The sequence below is a fragment of the Drosophila biarmipes genome, chromosome X, assembly GCF_025231255.1.
Source record: "Drosophila biarmipes strain raj3 chromosome X, RU_DBia_V1.1, whole genome shotgun sequence".
In the NCBI taxonomy this organism is placed as follows: Eukaryota; Metazoa; Arthropoda; class Insecta; order Diptera; family Drosophilidae; genus Drosophila; species Drosophila biarmipes.
Window position 1 is genome coordinate 10139190 of NC_066611.1, and position 20639 is coordinate 10159828.

The 20639-nt window shown below is 43.2% G+C and overlaps 5 protein-coding genes across 6 annotated transcripts; 3 read left to right on the forward strand and 2 right to left on the reverse strand.

Moving 5' to 3' along the window:
* Positions 1–410: 410 nt before the first annotated feature.
* Positions 411–1737, forward strand: LOC108023992 (mediator of RNA polymerase II transcription subunit 20). Its single transcript, XM_017093728.3, has 2 exons — positions 411–937; positions 1035–1737. Exons 1-2 carry the CDS (start codon positions 524–526, stop codon positions 1377–1379), a joined length of 759 nt encoding a protein of 252 aa, XP_016949217.1. The 5' UTR covers positions 411–523; the 3' UTR covers positions 1380–1737.
* Positions 1738–2004: 267 nt separating this feature from the next.
* LOC108023993 (programmed cell death protein 4) lies at positions 2005–12890 on the reverse strand. 2 transcript variants are annotated; one of them, XM_017093729.3, is made up of 4 exons: positions 12314–12890; positions 8064–9499; positions 7444–7583; positions 2005–3043 (listed from the first exon to the last, which is right to left on the reverse strand). In XM_017093729.3, the coding sequence occupies exons 2-4, from the start codon at positions 9381–9383 to the stop codon at positions 2971–2973; spliced, it is 1533 nt and encodes a 510-aa protein (XP_016949218.1). In that variant the 5' UTR covers positions 9384–9499; positions 12314–12890; the 3' UTR covers positions 2005–2970. The 2 variants fall into 2 exon arrangements, with proteins under 2 accessions (XP_016949218.1, XP_043948900.1); XM_044092965.2 differs by having other exon boundaries at positions 8064–9516.
* Positions 12891–13844: 954 nt separating this feature from the next.
* LOC108023928 (gametocyte-specific factor 1 homolog) lies at positions 13845–14804 on the reverse strand. The gene is made up of 2 exons (XM_017093612.3): positions 14449–14804; positions 13845–14384 (listed from the first exon to the last, which is right to left on the reverse strand). Exons 1-2 carry the CDS (start codon positions 14647–14649, stop codon positions 14118–14120), a joined length of 468 nt encoding a protein of 155 aa, XP_016949101.1. The 5' UTR covers positions 14650–14804; the 3' UTR covers positions 13845–14117.
* A 39-nt stretch (positions 14805–14843) lies between these two features.
* LOC108023962 (probable RNA 3'-terminal phosphate cyclase-like protein) lies at positions 14844–16325 on the forward strand. Its single transcript, XM_017093676.3, has 3 exons — positions 14844–15783; positions 15850–16003; positions 16071–16325. The coding sequence occupies exons 1-3, from the start codon at positions 14971–14973 to the stop codon at positions 16253–16255; spliced, it is 1152 nt and encodes a 383-aa protein (XP_016949165.1). The 5' UTR covers positions 14844–14970; the 3' UTR covers positions 16256–16325.
* Positions 16326–17194: 869 nt separating this feature from the next.
* On the forward strand, positions 17195–19635 carry LOC108023961 (vitellogenin-3). The gene is made up of 3 exons (XM_017093675.3): positions 17195–17449; positions 17735–18117; positions 18796–19635. Exons 1-3 carry the CDS (start codon positions 17254–17256, stop codon positions 19468–19470), a joined length of 1254 nt encoding a protein of 417 aa, XP_016949164.1. The 5' UTR covers positions 17195–17253; the 3' UTR covers positions 19471–19635.
* Positions 19636–20639: the final 1004 nt, after the last annotated feature.

Sequence of the window (20639 nt, forward strand, 5' to 3'; positions counted from 1 at the left end):
TCTAGATCTCCAAGAAAGTGTTGACACACGGGTTAACTCCAGTAATTGAGTCTACAGATAGACACAAAGTGAGTGCTCTTTATTCTGTTAATCAATTATGTTAATAATTTATTAATAATAATCTTCTGATAAATTAACATTAACAATTAACAGAAGTTTATATATTAATAAATTATGTTAATAATAATATATAAACTTGTCTTAAATCATAAGCCACAAAAAAGCGTTTTTATTTTAAAAGTTTATGCAATAGAGCACTATTTATTTGCATAAAAAGAAATAAGAAAAAAAATACCTTCAATTCGAAATCGACAATTCGGCTATGAAACGCTAAAGGAATACCCTAAATACTTCATAAAAAGTTCTGGTCAAAGTAACTGTAGCTCCCATCGCAAACATCTGGCAACTCTCTTGCTATTTCCGAGCCACAGGGTCACACTGGCCACTCGCAAATAAACAAAAAACGCAGGCCAGTTAATAGTTACTTTATATATCAACCCATTCGCCGCGTATTGCTGACAGCATGGGCGTGACTGTCCTGCAGCCCTATCCCCTGCCCGAGGGCAAGTCGGGGGCGCTCATCATCGACCAGCTGAGCAAGCGACTGCTCGCCCTGGGCGCCACACATGCCGGTCAATTCCTGGTGGACTGCGAGACGTTCATCTCGACGCCGCAGCCCCACAACGGAGCGCCCAGTCGCGCCGTCCACGTCCTGCACAACTCGGAGTACCCCGCCTCCACGTTCTCGATCATCGACAACGGCACCGGCAAGCAGGTGGCCCTCGTCGCCGATAACATCTTCGACCTGCTGATGCTCAAGATGACCAACACCTTCACCTCCAAGAAGCAGACCAAAATCGAGTCCCGCGGCGCCCGCTTCGAGTACGGCGACTTCGTCATCAAACTGGGCTCCGTCACCATGATGGAGCACTTCAAGGTACGCGTGCATGGCCTAAATAGTTCGTAATTGACATCCTGGCTCCTTAAGCTTCGTAAATCTCAGATCATTACATACCTTGCCACTCCAATTGCAGGGCATCCTCATCGAGATCGAGTACAAGTCGTGCGTGATCCTGGCCTACTGCTGGGAGATGATTCGCGAGGTCCTGCAGGGATTCCTGGGCATCGGGGTGGGCAAGGACTTCCCCTCGTACTTCGCCCCGCAGACCATAATGACGGCCATGGGCCAGCAGCAGCTGCACGCGAAGCACAACGACATCTACGAGCCGGTGGACACGGTGAAGCAGTACCTGGAGCAGTTCACCAACTACCGCAAGCACGTGGCCCTGCACGGCGGCATGGGCAGCGGCTCGGTGGGCCCGCAAGTGGGTCCGCCCGTGCACATGGCGCCCTCGGTGGTGGGCATGAACCGACCCTGATCCGCCGACGTCAAGCTGGAGCCACCGGATGGACCAGTGGCCGACTAAGCTGGCAGTCCCTTTTTTTTGTATTTATATTAAGTCGATTGAGTGAGGACCTCAAAAATGTATAAATATAATGACAAAATGTAAAGCAAAGTTCTTGTTGCAGAAAGCTCCAGTAAGCAAAGCTAAATTTAATCCTTTTGCACTTTACCATCCGGTTTACCACATCCAAAGTTATACGTACTTGCCTTTAATAGCTGGAGATTTCTGAAACAACCCATTAAAACGTTAGATTCTATCTTTAAAACATATATTTAGTCTTGTAATGTGTGTAGAAAACTGTAGCGCCAAATAAAACTAAATAACACCCCGACTTCCTTGAATTTTACCAAAAATATTAACCCACTTCGTTGATTGCCTTCAGCCAGCAAAATAAGAATCAAAACCCGCGCTTTTTTGTTTGAAATTTTTATTTTTATGTATATTTTCTGCATTTAACACAATAGTTTATATATATATGTAGATATATATATTTTATATATAGATGTGTGGGCGTATGTGTAAGAATATGTCGAATTTTTGTTTCTTCATGAAATGTAAACAATTAAAAATATATAAGTGGGGGGCGAAAACGAAAGTCTTTTGCTTATCATATAAAATGCAACGTTTATTCAATCGAAAAAAAAATGGAGCAAGCGGGAAAATGGTGAATCCGTTGGTAAGTGTACGTAATAGTAGTTTTAAGCTTAATTATGTTAGTTTCTGACACACACAGTTACGAAAATGAAGGAAAATCATGATTGCCATACGATGCGCGCTTAGGAAATAATCAAAACGGCGTGCTGGATTCAAGTCAATGGAATTGGTGTGCTGTTTTGGCCGTATAACAGTGTGCTGGTTGGTCTTAAACGTAAATCTCAACCGATTCCTGGGAGGGGGCGGTGTACGCGTGTGGAAATAACAGTTTCGTATAAGTAATATGCTTCGCTTTTAAGTGGCATAATGACAGCGTGCTAAGTACGCTGCTGATCTGCTCCAGCTCTCTCCATCATATGCGGTCTATGCGATCTTAGCCCAAAGAAAGCCCACAACAAATGCTGCATCGCTGCTCCTAGTGTCATCATTGCTCCGTTTCTCCGGCTGGATTCTCCTCTTTTTGTGTGTGATCTCCTCACTCATCGCGTTTTTACAAATCTTTAAAATATACTTTTCGCTTTACGCTTTTAGTTTTACGTGTAGATAAGTTATACGTTGTAGGTTCTTTAATGTTTATGTAGGTTTTATAATTATGCATATAGTTTAAACGGAGATCAAATTCCGATTGATTGTTTGTTTGTTTTTTCTTTATGTTTTGTGTGTGTGACCGTTTCTGGGCTTCGAGGGGTAGGGTTCCTTCTACCAAGATTTGCGACAAATTCTCCGTTTCGTCTTTTCCTATCAATTGGGCTGGCTTTATTCTTCGCATTCCCGTGGATTTCCTCCTTTCAGTAATTTGGTGTTTTGTTGTTGTTGTGGTTTTCTGTTGCTGCTTCTAGGTGTCCTTGGGGTGGAGTTGTTATGTAAGCATATGTGGCATATGTAGCATATGGGGGCCCGTAATCCCGATCTAATCGCGTATGGGCAAGGTAGCCGGCTTCACATGACCTCCGTCGCCCTCCGAGACAAAGCGCTTGCGACCGCTGCAAGTATACGAAAATCGGGGGAATTGATCAGCAATTGGTTAATCAATAATGTGGGGGTTGGGTGCGAAATAATAGCTTGGTAAACCCATTACTGAAATTACTATCAACTTGCTCTAATTAATTCTATCAAGCCCTTGGGGTACCTCAAAATTAGAAAATCTTAGTAAATACTCTATTATTAATCTAGTGGTACGTGAGTAATTCAAGGCTTTTACATCGAACTTTTACTTTATTTAACGAATAATTGGATAAAAAATAAAATTTGTAAATCAAACTCTAGGATTTTTAGATATTTATGCCCTCAAGAATTTTAATTTTCGAAGAATTTTTAAAAATATTTAGAAATTTGTATATTTGGAACATTTTTTATCGTTTTTAGGAATGTCTTTTTCCTGACAATCCATCTTAAAAACGAATTCTATACAAATATAAACATATCCTCGTACTTGCACATCGAAACTTTACTTTATTTAAAGAAAAATTTGACTTATTTAAATTTTTAAGTAAAACTATAGAATTTCTAGTTTTTACTTTTGAGATTTGTTATTTTCCAAAAACTATAATTTCCCATCACATAATATTTCAAAAAGTGTTTAAAAATATTTGGAATATAATATAATATTTGAAACAATTTTAAACATTTTTATCGTTTTTGGAATGACTTTTTCCTGAGAATCACACATCCTAAAAAAACTCAATGCAAATGTAAACATGTACTCTGATACATACGTACATATGTATTTATGCAAGATAACGGTGAGTGAGTAACAAAGAAATAAATGCATTTAAATGCAACTGCATAATGTTATCTCTCCTTCTCCCTCTGCCGTACGCACTTAGTAATTATACAATTATGCAATGCAATGCCACAAAAAAAAACAACAACAACCAAAAACAAAGAACAAGGAAACAAAGAGGAAAAGACAAAAACAAGTTGCAAAATGCTTGGCGCAAATTCGGCAACAACAACAACAACAATTTGCACAAAAGTTCATTCACCGTTGACCCTTTTTCGCGCTCTCCCTCTCTCTATCTCTCTCCTGGGGGGTTCTCTCTGCCCCCTCTCTTTGCTCTCTTTTCTTGCAACAGCTGTGCAAAAGTAGCGGGTGAATGCGTTGCAGAGGGGGAGGCGGGGGGATAAAACTAGTTTATTTTTCGGAGAGCTACTGACCAAAGGATTCTATATTAAAAGGGGGGAAAAAACAACAAAAACCAGCTGGAGCCCAAGTTGCTGCGCTTCTATAAATATGTGACCAAGTGGGGGACTAAGTGCACAAATGAACACATAAATGCATAAATGTAGAGGAGTCAACTAAAATTGCGGCAAGATAAGCGCACGACGACCACAAACACAAACACACACAAGTCAAAACAAAAAAATATTAAAAAATAAAAAGCATAACAGAGCGGAGCCCCCAGCGAAGCCAGCTGCAAGGCAGGGCTGACATTTCAGCTTGTTTATAGCCGAAAAGTAAGATCTTAAAACGAAGAGGCATGCCTTCTTACCTCTTTGAATATGCAATAGATAGAATTTAAAACAAATAAATTTACTCTTATATATTTTGCAGTTAAATTTATCTATTTTAAAAGACAAAGAGACCATAATTTTCGCTGTTTTTTTAAATTTTAATTTTACTTTTTTAATTGAACCCATGTATGCTCTATGTATTTTTGAATGCAAATATATGTTTTATATATTTGTGTGCATTTTAAAAGGAATGAAGTTATTTACTAACGAAGGGAATGCTTTAATATCCTCTTATAATACCCATATTTTTCAAAGTACTTTTGAAAATAACTATTTTTTCAGTTCAGTTTGGCTTTTGTGTATTCATAAATGCAAATATATTTTAAGTATTTCTGTACATCTTAAAATAAGTGAAGAAGGGATTTACCAAAAGAAGCGAACGTTTCAATTCCCTCTTATTTCAAGAACTATTTCTTCGGAATTTGAAGTTCTTACATCTCTGGAAATCTGGGCTAGTAATAAGCTAGCTTTCATTTTTGCCAGCACTGCGCCTCATCCACCGTTATGTCTGAGTGTCTTGGCATTGAGTTCAGCTTGAAAAAAAAAAAACTCTTTTGCAAGCTCTTTTTGCATCTGTAGTTGTAGTTGCGTTGGCGTTGCATATAGTTTTCTTGTTGTTGTTGGCGTAAAGTGAATGGTGTTGTTGCAGTCGCTGCTTTTGCTGCTGTTGTTGCCGCCTTTGTGGCTGTCGCGCAGTGTTGTCGTTGTTGTTGCTGCGCTAAAAGTGGCAAAGTGCAATAGCCGCTGTCAAGGCGAAATGCAAATGCAAATGCAGTTATAGTAGCAGCAGCAACAACAACAACGACGGCAACTAAAGTAGGAGTGGCGAGCAGGTCGATAACAGCAACTTGGCCGCCATGTTTACCTTCGCACAAACACCAGCAAACACACGGGCAGTGAGGCAAACTAAGCCCCCCAGACGATCTTGAGCCACATGCAGGTTGTTGCACCAACAAGCAGCCGCAATAGTAGTACTAACGAAGGCAACGGAAAACAATAACAATTCAGCAACGCAAAGTTTGCCGCGATAAACAACCAATCGATAAGAGACGTCCGCCCACAACCCCCACTTCGTCGTCGCACACATGGTTATCGATAAACGACACTTCTTTTGCCCGAACGGGAAAGCTATCGAAAAGAAGGCCGACTTTTCTATACCCTACGTCCCTTTTAACTCCAATACTACAGCCATTAGAATATAAATATGTTCTTTTTTTAAGTAAAATATAATTTTGATAAATTTATACCATTATTTTTACGAAAACTAAACAATTTATAGTAATAGGATTGTTTTATGATGATATATATGTGTCTATTTATCGGACAAAGTGTATTTACTGGATTTTTTTATACCATTTTTTTCTTTTCTTGTATCACAAATAAATTGTAAATGAATCAAAACAATAAAATAACTACCAAAACACTTAAATACAAAGTTAAACAGGTCTAAACTTGTCTGATTTTAAATTCTAGAGCAGTTGTAAGAATTAATTAATAATTCGCAACACCTGAGTTATTTGATTCCTAAGTATAGAGCTGTTCTATGAAGTATCTATGGATATTAAACTTGGCTCATTCTTGGCTAATACTTCAAAAACCTAAGGACACAAAACCCCCGAAACCGGTCAACAAAACCACCATTTTCGATCGACTCTTGGCAAAAAAACGGAAAGTAGGAAAACAATGAAGTTGATCGCAAGAACGCGATGTATAAAAATAAATATAACTAGCCGGCACCTGATAAACCGGCAAGAAACGCCAGGAAAATGAAAATAAACAATATGGCAGGGGAGCCAGCAACAACAACAATCTGCGACTGCCCCAACGGATGACGCGTCGTCCGCCAAGTCAATTCCGAAATGCGAAACTAAACTGCGCAATAGAAATTTCATAAACAAACATATCCACACACACACAAACACTCGGGCCACAAACAAAACACGTCTGTATGTAGGTACCACCCGAGCCGAGCCGAAAGCGAAAAAGAAGAAAAACAAAAAATAGGAGAATAATAAACAAGTCGAAGCCGGCAAAAACGAAAAAAATAGGCACGTACAAAAAATACATATCTCAGGTACAGCCGAGGGGCAATTTTTAGCAGCACTAATGTATAAATATAAATAGCTTAAATTGAATATTTGAAGTGATATTTCAGTAAGAGCTTATTAGAATATGAAAAAAAAAACGTAATTAAAAATAAAATTTATTTTTATGGTTCTATAAATTACAGATATATTTCCTTGCCCTCGCCTGTTGTTCAAAATAATCAAAAATTAGAGCAAAAACGCGGCCTTCACAAATCGTAAATCCTTCGCCAAAAATAGAGTAATCAAAAAATCTATATAAACGACATCTAGTTAATTTTCCTATCAAGCCCGGCGCTTCGAGTTCCCATCAATAATTAACCAATACCCCCCTTTATGGGCGGCGGTCGGGTCGATAGGCCCTGCTTCCGATGGAGAGTGTACCACTAATTGTAAACAACAATGTATAACCCTTCCTTATGGGGGGCACCGCTTCGGGGGCGCGCTGTCTTTATGGCTGCTAGGATTACGTAAACACGTCTCGCTCTCATTGCTGGGTTTGTTTTCTTGACTCTGGGCGCCATACGTTCGTGCATTTCCACAAACAGGTGGGTTCTGCTGCCCTATCAATAAGGCCACAAACATTAAGATATTGTTTAAGTTCCTTAATCAAATGATATGAATATGATCTATAATTGGAAGCAGTAGATAATAGTAAATTTCATTTAAATACAATTAAGTAGTAAGCTATTACTCTATAGGATTTCTGTTTTGTTGTTCTGATCTCTATAAAACTAACCCCCATTGAAGGAAATCTATCATCTATGAACATATTCCAGACTCACCGCGATGGCACATTGTTTATAATCTTGTCGGTAAGGAATCCGGCGCGATTGCAGCGTTCGACAAAACGATCGAGTATTATATAGGCCAGGGGCACATCCAGAACGATGTCCGCCATGTCATCGAAGACGCGCATGAAACCCTGTGGAAGAAAGCAGGATACTTATGGATCAGAGGGTGCTGGGTATTACTTAAACTTTTACAATTAAAATGTTTTATTAAACTGTATAAAAACGACATTTTCAATACATTTTTTATACAAATTAATACCTATTTTCTCATACTGCTGTTGTACACCGTTTGTGTGGCGGCAGAGTACTAGAAAAGCTATTTTCTAAGCACGGTTATTGGAAAGATTCAATGCGCTTGAAAATGTAGAGTTTAAAACCTACATTTGTTTAACAGACGACGAGAAAATGTACCTAAGAAAATATATATAAAATATTTAATTTATGGATTAGGGAATTTCGGACTTTGACTATTTAAAATAAATTTTTTGAATGTTTAACCACACTTGGAATACCACATTGGAGATCAGAAATTAAAACCTGCATTTAGTTTAACCAGCGGATGAGAAAATGGGCCTCGGCAATTCGAAAAGGAGTAAGTGAAGTAAACAAACCTGCTCCATGCCCGCGGGCAGCACCAGGCAGGTGAGATCTAGCTGCTTGAGCAGCTCGCACATGGCCTCCTCGGTGGTCTGGCTGAGGGACTCCAGGGTCATCACGATGGCCTCGTAGACGAGCTCGTGGTGGTAGTGCGGCACCTCGAGGGCGCGCAGACAGCGCTGCGCCTCGGCCACGTCCCGGGAGGATATGTACTCCTTGAGCAGCAGCTCCATCTGCTTGGTGATCGTCTTCACCGGACGCAACGGGCCGCCCATGCCCCACACGTTGTCCAGGTGGGCCCACACCTGCTTGTGGAGCAGCGAGTCGGCACGTCGGAGCGCCTGCTCGGCATGCTCGCCCAGCTCCAGGTGCCGGAGCTCCTCCTCCGACTTGTCCACAAACTTGGGCGGAATGCAGTCGTCGGCCACGGCGCGGGCCATAAAGTTGCCCAGCATGATGGGCGCCTCTGGAGTGTCCAGGATGAGATCCGGCAGATTGGCCAACAGCATGTTGAAGCCCTTCTCAATGTCCTTGCCGGTGATGACCCGCCCGTACAGATCGGAGATCAGCACCGAGGTCATCTCCCGCTGCGAGTCCTTGTGATCCATGGCGATCTCCACGAGAATACTGGTGATGTGCTCCCGCAGCGGGCCCTGCAGTATCTCGTCGAAGCTGAGGGCCACCTCGTGCGTATCCCCGTGCTCGTAGTACTCCAGGACAATGGGCTCGGCCAGTTTGAAGAACTCCTCGGGCGTGATCTCCGTGATCACCTCGCGCAGCTCCACGTTCCGGTCGTTGCACTCACTGTCGTAGTTGGGATCGTTCTCGTCCTCATAGACCTCGGCCAGAGCCTCCGAGCCGGGCAATCCCCAGACGCCCTTGCCGCCGGCACCGCCCTTCTTGGGCAGACCCCGGCCGCGATTGAGATTCCTCGATCGCCGGCTGTTCTTCCAGCGGCGATGGGGCACCACATAGCCACCGGGCGAGGGCAGGATGCCGTTGACCGCCAGGGGCAATGCAATGGCCCCGCCTCCTCCGGCGGCGGCAGCTCCATTGCCATTGGTCTGATTGGGACTGCCGGAGCCACTGTTCTGTCTTTGGATGAGCCGCTTGGCCTTACGCTTGATCCGGCCATCCTCCACGGGCAGCGGCTTCTTGATGTGCCCGTTCGAGTGGCCGCCACCGCCAGCGCCACTCCCGTTCAGCTCCACCGCCTGGATCTCGCCGTTCAGCTCCCGCTCCACGGAGCTCTCCTTGGAATCGGATTCCGCCGGCGGGGTGGAGTGACGACCGCCGCCGTTGGTGGCGCGTTTGTTATTCGATTCCACTTCCATACTGACGATGGCTCACTGGTGTTGTACGTCCCTCGAGTTCCCCTTGGAATGCACAGCAGGGATGTTGCGGAGGAGGTTTGGGTTTTGTACTCTGGCACCAGGTGCGTCCTCTTCTTCTATAAATAAATTGCAGCTGGTAGAGGGGAGAAGTGTCTGGTTAGCGCGGAGTGAAAGTGAATAGTCGATATAGAGGGGAAACCAATCAAATCTTTTAAATCTTCGGTACCATACCGTATACCTAATGATCCGATCTTAAGATTACCCATACCTCATTACCCATAAACACCCCACCAAGTACATAATTACATAAATTTGCTGATGCAAAGTGTAACCTGTATGAGGTATATAGTCTTCGGTGCAATTATCGAACTCGACTCTAAGGAAAACTTAAGGAAATCGAGACGATATAGGGGTGGTATGGGGGTCATTTTCCGAGGATTCGCCTGCACTTGTTTTGGGGCGGTTTAATTTACATGTCTCGCCTTAAGGCCGGAATGCTTTGAGGGTCTTGTTTGTTGTTGTGCGTTGTGTGTGTGGAATTTGTGGCACCAAAACAAATACACACGATGTCTGGCACGTACATAGCCGGCAATCCCCCACCCTATTGACGCTTTTTTGCTATTCAAATTCTTTTGTTTCTGGCTAAAAATAAGCGTATTGCCCTGCACGTAATTTTTTACATCTGTTCACTAAAGCAATTGAATTATAATACAAAGTAATATTACGACAAGATCAATAGATAACAAACTTTTACCTTCAAGACAAATAAATTTTGTAACATTTTGTTATGAAGATCCAATAGAAAAATTCAGCACTTTCAATAAATATTTTAAACTTAAATAAAAAAAAAGCACAATATATTCCTATATATGGTTCTAGTATTTCGACCACATCTGTATTTAACGGTACTGCGTCTTGGAAATTGCAAATATTTGTCAATGGGCGTGGGTGTGACAGAGATAGCAATAGGGACATGTATCGAAACTCCCCTGTAGTCAAAATTCAAGGTCACGCAACAACAACAACAACATCGGAACCGAAGAGACTACATAATTGTGTACCGTTAAAGCTTTGCAACCCCCACAAACAAAGTAGCCATCTCTTTCCCACCAACTCCAAATTGAGAGTTCCTTTTTGTTTGCCTGTGTGTACATATATTTGTACATTTGTTTTACATAAACGCCTATTTGTTGTTTTGCCAGCTGCTTTTGTTTTTGTGTTCTTTTAGTTTTCAGAAATAACATGTTTAAAAAATACGTTATTCTAAAACTAACTTTTTAATAACACAAAGTAAATACATTGAAATAGAAGTAAGTTTGAAAAATATATCCTTTATATAGTTTACTTTTTTAAACAATTTTAAGAATATCATATATGTATCATATCATACCCATGTAAAGCACAATAAGAATATACATGTAAGCAAAGGTAACGTGCAAAAGCCGCATATATACAATATCATACATACATATGCATGTTGTTTGGTTGCGTTTGATTTTGCGTGCGTGTATGTGTTTTGTATTGCGCCGCTTTGGCTTTCTCCTCTTCTTTAACCGCCGATTCCTATGTACTGCCCCCTCTGTAAATATGTACATGGGCACATATACATATGCTGTAACCGGTTTTATGTTTGTTTTGCCCGGTTTAACCTTGAAAATTTAGTGCGCCTTACGAATTTCTATGTTTTTATTGCCGTCTCCCTCCTTTCTCTTCTTCGGCCTTCTCTTCTTCTTTCGCACTTGTTGTGCCCCCTTTTTCTGATAACAACAAAAACAAAATAAACATTTTTCGGCCGCTCTTGCTCTGCTGTTCTCATCTCTTTTCCTCCTCTGCTCTTTGTTGATGCGTGTCCGAAATTATTTTTTAACCCCGAAATCAGGAAAAGGTAGAAGGGTGGGAAGAAAGGCGGGGAGGAGAAGGAGGTCGATGAGAACCAGGGGTGGGGGGAAAAGCATAAAAGTGACGCTGTCGAAATTGCGTCGCAAAAATTTCGCAAAAAGCCAGCAATGCCCAATAAAAAGAAGAACAAGAGGCAGAATCGGCCGCAACATTGTATGCTGGTTTGTAACAGAGAAGGTCAGAATATTAGGCACACAACATAATGGAACATTTTCTAATTGGGATCTATAATTTCTGTAGACCCTGTAATAGTACTACCATATAATGAAGCAATAGGAATTTGTTTGTCTGTGAAAATAGAACTGAAACTGATCATTTTACCTTAAAGTACCAAGAGAAATTGGAATTTGTTTATCTAGAACCTGGTTCCTGTGGCAGAGCTCTTTAAACAAATATTGAAAATGCAAACTTTAGACTATTGTTCGGAGTTCTATAAACTTTTAGCGTTGACTGCATGTTTTGGATAAGGACTTCTCAAAATACACATTTTTGAAGCACCATTTTCTCGACCACCACTGTGAGTTGGCTTTACAAAAACATTCTTATTGATGGAAAAATAAAATCGGATGACATGGGCATAAAGTGGCGCAGAATGCAAATAAACCTCGAGACGCCGAAAATAAACCAACAAATAAATTCGTAAGAAACAAGTTCGGCAGGCCGAAAAAGAAAACAAATTCACCCCCAACCCCCGGCGGGCAGCTGTTTTCGTTTTCGGCTTTCCTCGTTTTTGTTTTTCTCGAATTTTCGGGTGCGTGCGTGCGTGCCGGTCGAATTTCTCACGTACACCAATATCCCTCGTTTTCCCAATTTGGGGCCAGCAGCGCTTATCAAAACATTTAAAAATTAACACTTCTTTTTAAACATATGCACTTAACGGTGTGGGCTTAATTTGCGACCGCGACTGTATTTTTGTTTTGCATGTTTTTTGCTTTTGTGTTCGCATTCGCCGGCAGTTTTTCGCATCTACTTTTAATCGTTCTTCGTCAAGATCGTTTTTTTCAATTTTTTTCTCGTTTTTTGACACTTACCTATGTGCTCTTTCGGTCTCTCCCGCTGCCACTGTCTTGCTCTATCGCTCTCCCTCTCCCTCTCTGATGCTGTTGCAGCAGAGCAACAACAACAACAACGAACGAGGCGACTGCAACAACGTTGGCCCACTGCAGTCGACGTCGACGTCGGCCGCGCTGCTCTTAAACGCTGAGGCGAGGAGCCTGTTTAATAGTGTTGTTGTTTGTGTTGCCTTTTTTCGTGGGCTCCTTTTGCTCTCTCTTTCTCCGATTGGCGTGGGGGGCAGAAATGCACTAAATCTCTTGTGGCTCACAGAAAAAAAAGGCTCCTTCACACACGCACACACACTCGCACACCCACAACCATTCAGTTGTTGTGTGTGTGTTGGGGAGCTGTTGCTACTATTTTGTTGTTTTTGTTGTCGCCTGCAATGCTCCTTTCCCTCGCCTTGCCTCTGTTGTTATAACTGCAGAGCTGTTTTTCTGAACTGTGGTACTTTTTATGTTGGAACAAAAAGGATTAAGGAACCGCTGAATTCTGACCAGAATCGAAACGCACACAACAACACGCCAACTTTGACTGAGCGCGAGAGCAGCGCGGCGCGCCCTTTTATATGCCACGTTCATGCCCTGGAGTTCACGATTTCCCAAAAGTGCGAATAATTTCGCCCGGCTGATAGAGTTGACAGAAGAGTGAAAGAGGTGTCACCGATTGTGAAATTGATTATTTTCTTCCATTAGTACATAATTTCCTAGTGTGCAAACCACAAGTACGTTTTTTATCGTCAAAATATGAATGAAAAAAAAACGAACCTGTTGAAAATAAGACGTACTTATGTATTTCTTTTGGTTTGGCAGCTCTGATATTTATATAGAGTTACCAGACTTTAATAGTTACCATTTCACGAATCAGCCCATTTCATGAAATAAGAGCGTGAATTGGCCACCGCATAAACGCAGCTTAGCAGTTTCGTGAGCGCGGTCGACGAGAGTTCGTGGGAAGAGAAGCCATCTCGCATTCGCTGGAAATGCAGTGCTCTCATATTTCCAAAACATTTTTGCTGGATATTTTACCGTTTTTAGCTTATAAGCAGTACACACAATGGAATATTAAAATTTGCATATTTATATACATTTATAGTAAATGTTTTAAAAAAATTTAAGAAAAAAGTAATTACTTTGGGGTTGCCAGACTACTTAAAGCCTTTTGCGCGAGTTTTTCAAATAGTTTCAAAGTTAAAGCTCTAGGTGTGGAAACAAATTCCTTTCTTAATATTCATAAATATTCAAGAAATCAAACTTATTTTAAAAAGCACCAGAAAATTAACTTTTTGTTTTCATTATATTTTATTTTATTTTATATATTACTATTTTGTATAACGCTAATGTCAATGTAGGTATTTTCTTCGCAATGGTAAATGAAACTTAATCCTTATTTACTTATAATTACAATGCATCAAACTATCGCACAGCAGAGTGGCAACGCCGCGACATAGCAGTGCCTTTTCCAAGTAACGGCAAAAGGCCAACGATGGAAATATGGAAAACAAAATTATTTCACCGTTTTGCAATCTTGTCCTTTAATTAATACTGTAATACACGGTTATTTTTGTGTTAGCGCTTAATAAAGATTGTTAATGTGTTTTGAACTGCTTCTTTGAGTTCTTGGAAAAGGGGTTCTCTAGTTGAGAAACTCGCTGACCAATGCGAAAAACAAGAAACCGACGAATCGCCACTCCTTCTTGGAAATGCATCAAATTACTTAGGAACTACATGTTAGGGTGTTAAATTTGTAGAAATACGTTCATATCGTAGATATTGACACCTAGAACTTATTTCTTTCCAAAAACCGCCTGCGTTCGCGCTCGCGGAACTCACGGCGAGCGGCCGGCGGGTTTCCTTGGGGATTGCGGATGATGAGCTGCTCCTCGCAATACTTCCTGGGATTGTAAGTGGGGGCTGGCGGCTCGGCGTCCCAATCCTCGGAGGACTCCACGGTGAACTCACAAGCCCGCGGCTCCACGGGGGGCAACACGTCCGGCAGCTTGTAGCGCTCGAGGGCCGACCGATTGGGGCACTCCATGACATGTTTCTGCAAATTGCGACAGGCCAATATAATATCTGACAATAGCTTTTTTTTGAGACCCCAGACCCACCTGCAAGTTGGCCACCGAGTACAAATGGGTTGTATTGAAGGGGCAGCGCACCATCTTGGAGGATGGGAAGTTCTTGGCGCAGCGGACCAAGTGATAGGTCAAGCGGAGCGGCAGTAGGCGGTGGGCGCTATCGTAGGGGCACACGACGTACTCCTCGAAATTGGGGCCTGCCACGGCGTAATAGGCTTTGTCTTCAACCATTTTCGCCGCTTCTTTGGTTGTTAGTTCTCCAGGAAAAACTTTATCGCTTCTTTTGCGAGTCGCCGCTATTTCGAAACTGATTTGTGGCGCTTGGAATGGTCAAGATTGTCAGGTACTGACATTTAGTATTTTGCCTATATGGAACTCTTTGGTATTTTAGCTTTTCGCAGCACTCGGCAGCCCTAAACGGCCTTGCCAGATGGTTTTTGGTATATCGATAGACGATAGCCCGCCGATTGCCGTTGTTTACCTCTTTCAACGCACGTGCAGCGAGGTTTTTGTGCCATTTTCCGAATATTTCGAGGATTAAGCAGCTCCACGATGCCGCCCGTTGCCCAGGAGGGCAATTGCCTGATCTACCGCGGCAGCAACTTCCTCAAGCAGCGCCTAATCCTGGCCTGCCTGTCCGGCAAACCGGTGAAGATCACCCAAATCCGCTCGGAGGACGAGATGGCGCCCGGTTTAAGGGAGTACGAAATCAGTTTGATTCGTCTGCTCGACAAGATCACCAACGGCACCAAGATCGAGTTGAATCCCGCCGGCACGAGTGTCATGTTCTCGCCTGGGCTACTGCTCGGCGGACAGATCCATCATGATTGCTGTGTGCAGCGTGGGATTGGCTACTACTTGGACGCCCTGATTGCCCTGGGTCCGTTCTGCAAGAATGCGCTGAGTTGCAGTCTGCGCGGCGTGACCAACAGCAAGGACTCGCCATCGGTGGACCACATCAAGGGCGCCGCCCTGTCGCTGCTCAAGCGATTCCTTCTGGTCGACGAGGGCCTGGAACTGAAGGTCGTTCGACGCGGAGTCGCTCCCCTGGGCGGCGGCGAGATCCTGTTTCGCTGTCCGGTGCGCAAGAGCCTGCGGGCCATCCAGTTCCAGTCGCAGGGCATGGTCAAACGCATCCGGGGCACTGTGTACGCCTGCAAGGTGTCGCCCGCCCTGGCCAACCGCACCGTGGAGGCGGCCAAGGGATGTATGCTCAAATTCCTGCCGGACGTCTACATCTGCACGGATCAGAACAAGGGCAAGATGTCGGGTAATTCGCCGGGATACGGCATCTGCCTGATAGCGGAGACCACGGACGGCGTGTGCTTCGCCGCCGATTGCAGCTCGAACACAAGGGAGGAGTCGGTGAGTTTGGCTAGCTTATAGGGCGAGAAATGAACCAAAAGCATAACCATTTTATTTCCCCCACAGGACACCCCTTCCATACCCGAGGATCTGGGCAAGGAGGTGGCCATGCGTCTGCTGGACGAGATTTACCGCGGTGGCTGCGTGGACTCCAGCTACCAGTGGCTAGCAGCACTCTACATTGCCCTGGGACAGAAGCACGTCTCCAAATTCCTCACAGGTATGGACTCGGGGACCAAACTTTCACATATCATCAACTTATTTATGTTTTATTTACCTCTACTAAGGTGCCCTTTCAACGTACACTGTGCACTTTCTGCAACATCTGCGCGACTTCTTCTCAATCACCTTCAAGCTGGAGAATCCGGAGGCGGAGGATGAGGACGAGGCGGAGGATGTGCGAGGTGCCCAGAAGGTCCTGATGGCTTGTGTGGGGATTGGCTACACGAACATCAACAAGCGGGTTACATGAACTCTTCCCTTGGCTGCAACTCTTAGGAATAAATGTATTTTTTTATGACAAATTAAAATGTTAAATGTGAGTAAGGGCTTTTTTAATGGGTTATTGTATTGTAAATTAATTGTAGCAAGCAGTTTAGTATATCACTTTGTTACTTTTTGTTTGCTTAGTTTATTTATTGCCCTTCTTTTTTATGAAACCCACTTATGGTAAACATTTAATATGCCTTCTTTATGTAATACAATTTTGTGCAACTTCAGCTAGAGCGTTTTTGTTGTGCCAAGCACAAGCATAGTTTATTTACTTTTCCAAAATTATCCAACGCCATAAAAACCAACCTGATTTTGGCTGTGGGATTTATTATGCCATCAAATTTCCCATAATTGTATACAAAATTGCAGTAGAAATTGCATAAACTTGTAATATGCATACACTCTATCAGCTGGCTGGTCATTGAATCGAATTTGGCCGGCTTCCAATCGCGCTGGAGGTCAATGCCGGGTCACGTCGCTCACTTGACGCAGGTGTTGCAAGTTTGTTGCTATCAAGGGATCTACAATCAATCGGGCTGGCTTACAAACTAAGTGCAGAGTGAGAAATTTAAATGACCCAAGTTTTTATTGTAAGCATAAAGAGGTAATACACATCTGATGATGATAGCTAATTCTAAAGGCTACGATATAAAGTTTTAAGCCATGGACTTCATTAAAATTTAACAACTCATGAATGAACTAGCCTTACAGATTTTTTGCTCGTGTGTAGAGCGGTTCAAAAACCTCTTAGTGATAACAGAACGCTTGGCAAACACATGCGAATTAAATCGCTTTTCGCCATTTTCCCCTGACTTGCACTTAAATTCCGGGTGGAAAAAAACTAGTCTAGACTTTCTTTGGTCAGCAGAAAATACATAGTAGTATGGGAGCTATATAAGCCCCGGTCCGATCTGAGAGTGGTCATCAAACGTCGTTCAACGTTTGGCCTGATCTGATCGCAATCCGGTTGCCCCGACAATGATGAGTCTGCGCCTGTGCCTGCTGGCCAGCTGCCTCCTGGTGGCGGCCCATGCCTCCAAGGATGCCCAGCTGAAGCCCTCCAAGTGGCTGAGCGCCTCCGACCTGGAGAGCGTGCCCTCCCTCAACGACATCACCTGGGAGCGTCTGGAGAACCAGCCCCTGGAGCAGGGAGCCAAGCTGATCGAGAAGATCTGTGAGTAGACGAAAGTTTATAACCACTAAAACCCAAGAGGTTTAAAGATGTTTGTTCTTAAAATATATAGTAGCATACATTGGGTCACTTTTTATTTGGTGTTTTCAAATCCCAAAATTATTTTAAAACTCTGATGGTTAAAAATGTTGCTAAAAGTATGCTACAAGAAATGTGTTCCCCTAAAATATTTTATAGCATACTTTTAGACATTTTCTTTTGTGGTTTCCAATCTCTAGTTGCTTTCAATTCATATGATTTATACTAAATATTAATCCCAATTCCCAGACCACGTTGGCCAGATCAAGCACGATCTGACCCCCAGCTTCGTGCCCAGCGCCAGCAACGTGCCCGTGTGGATCGTCAAGCCCAACGGCCAGAAGGTCGACTGCAAGCTGAACAACTACGTGGAGACCGCCAAGGCCCAGCCCGGATTCGGCGAGGATGAGGTCACCATCGTCCTGACCGGTCTGCCCCAGAGCAGCGCCGCCCAGAAGAAGGCCATGCGCAAGCTGGTCCAGGCCTACGTCCAGAAGTACAACCTCCAGCAGCAGCAGAAGAACGCCCAGGAGCAGCAGCAGCAGCAGAAGAGCGGCGACTACGACTACACCAGCAGCGAGGAGACCGCCGACCAGTGGAAGTCGGCCAAGGCTTCCAGCGGCGATTTGATCGTGAGTACAGGCGGTTTGTTTTGGGACCTCCTTTAAAAGAAGTGGATTCCCCTTGTCATTAATAATCAGGGATTCTGGAGGTTTTCTAGGGATTTGAAGAACTATTACCCTAATTTTCATTCAAAGTCTCAATCTCTATATATTTTTCATTATCAATATTTCCAATATATTTTGCATAGAACATATTTTAGAGACCCCGTCTTATGAAAAATTTCTGGGGATTTGAAGAACTATTACCCAAATTTCACAATTCAATCATTTTTGGAGGTCTCCAATCTCTATACATATATTATTCAAAAATTTTTGGAGTTTTCAAATCTCTAGATTTTTGTTTTAATATTTCCAATATATTTAGCATAACATATATTTTAGAGAGTGTAAATCCCTGTTAGGTAAAAACCCACTTTCCTATCCCTAGAAACCTTTAGCTTTCGAACTTTGTTTTAATATTTAAACTGAAATTCAAATTCAAGGGAAAGACCACCATATGATCATTAGTAAAAGTCTTCTGAAAAGGTAGCATCCACCTTTTGCAGAAGCTTTCAAAAACAAGGTTAAAGTTAGCAAACAGCAAAAATAGTTCTCTGCCGCTGCTCTGACCACACACACACAGTACACAATTTTAGGGATAGCCATATCATATTCGTTACCATAACATTTTGTTGATCTGACTTGCAGATCATCGACCTCGGCTCCACCCTGACCAACTTCAAGCGCTACGCCATGCTGGATGTGCAGAACACCGGCGCCATGATCGGCCAGACCCTCGTCGAGCTGACCGACAAGGGAGTGGCCCAGGAGATCATCCACCTGATCGGCCAGGGAATCAGCGCCCACGTGGCCGGTGCCGCCGGCAACAAGTTCACCGCCCAGACCGGACACAAGCTGCGCCGCATCACCGGCCTGGACCCCGCCAAGGTGCTGTCCAAGCGTCCTCAGACCCTCGGCGGCCTGTCCCGCGGCGATGCCGACTTCGTCGACGCCATCCACACCTCGTCCTTCGCCATGGGCACCCCCATCCGCTGCGGTGACGTGGACTTCTACCCCAACGGACCCTCCGTCGCCGTCCCCGGCTCCGAGAACGTGATCGAGGCCGTGGCCCGTGCCACCCGCTACTTTGCCGAGTCCGTGCGCCCCGGCAGCGAGCGCAACTTCCCCGCCGTGCCGGCCAACTCCCTGAAGCAGTACAAGGAGCAGGACGGCTTCGGCAAGCGCGCCTACATGGGCCTGCAGACCGACTTCGATCTGCGCGGCGACTACATCCTGGAGGTCAACCCCAAGAGCCCCTTCGGCCAGCGCAGCCCCGCCTACAAGCAGGTCGCCTACCACGGCGTCCACCACGGCCAGAACTAGGGCCCCACCCATGTGTACCATGCAGTTCGATCGCCACGCACTATCTGATACTCAGAGAACCCGCAAACGTAGGCTAGTTTGAAAAATCCATTAAACGACCGAAAAAAGAAAAAAACTAAAAAAAAACTCCATAAAAATAAAAGCTGCAAATTCTCAAAAAAAAAATTGTATTACATGAAAAGGGGTTACAATTTTGACAAGAAATATTTGAATTCAGATTATTAGAGAATTCAATTACGAAGAGGTATCCCACTTCAAAATCAGAGTCCAATAACCCAAGTTATGGAGACTTTAAGTGCAGTTTTGGGTCACCATTCTGAAAACATTGGAAATAGAACATGAAAATGTGTCAAAATTGTGACTCTCTTCGAAAAGAAATATTTAAATGCAGATTATTAGAGAATTCAACCACGAACTCGTTGAGGTATCCCACTTCAAAATCAGAGTCCAATAACCCAAGGTATGGAGACTTCAAGTGCAGTTTTGGGTCACCAATCTGAAAACCCGTAGAAATACCGAAAAATCGAACATGAAAATGGGTCAAAATTGTGACCCTCTTTGAAAGGAAATATTTGACTGTATATCATTGAAGAATTCATCCACGAACTCATAGAGGTATCCCACATGAAAATCTCAGTCCAATAACTCAAGTTATGGACTCTTTAAATGCAGTTTTGGGTCACCAGTCTGAAAACCATTGGAAATACCGAAAAATCGAACATGAAAATGGGTCAAAATTGTGACCCTCTTCGAAAATAAATATTTAAATGTAGATAATTAAAGAATTTAAGCACAAACTCATAGAGGTATCCCACTTGAAAATCGTAGTCTAATAACTCAAGTTATGGACTCTTCAAGTGCAGTTTTGGGTCACCAGTCTAAAAACCATTGGAAATACCGAAAAATCGAACATGAAAATGGGTCAAAATTGTGACCCTCTTTGAAAGGAAATATTTAAATGTAGATAATTAAAAAATTTAAGCACAAACTCATAGAGGTATCCCACTTGAAAATCGTATTCCAATAACTCAAGTTATGGACTCTTCAAGTGCAGTTTTGGGTCACCAGTCTGAAAACCATTGGAAATACCGAAAAATCGAACATGAAAATGGGTCAAAATTGTGACCCTCTTTGAAAGGAAATATTTGACTGTATATCATTGAAGAATT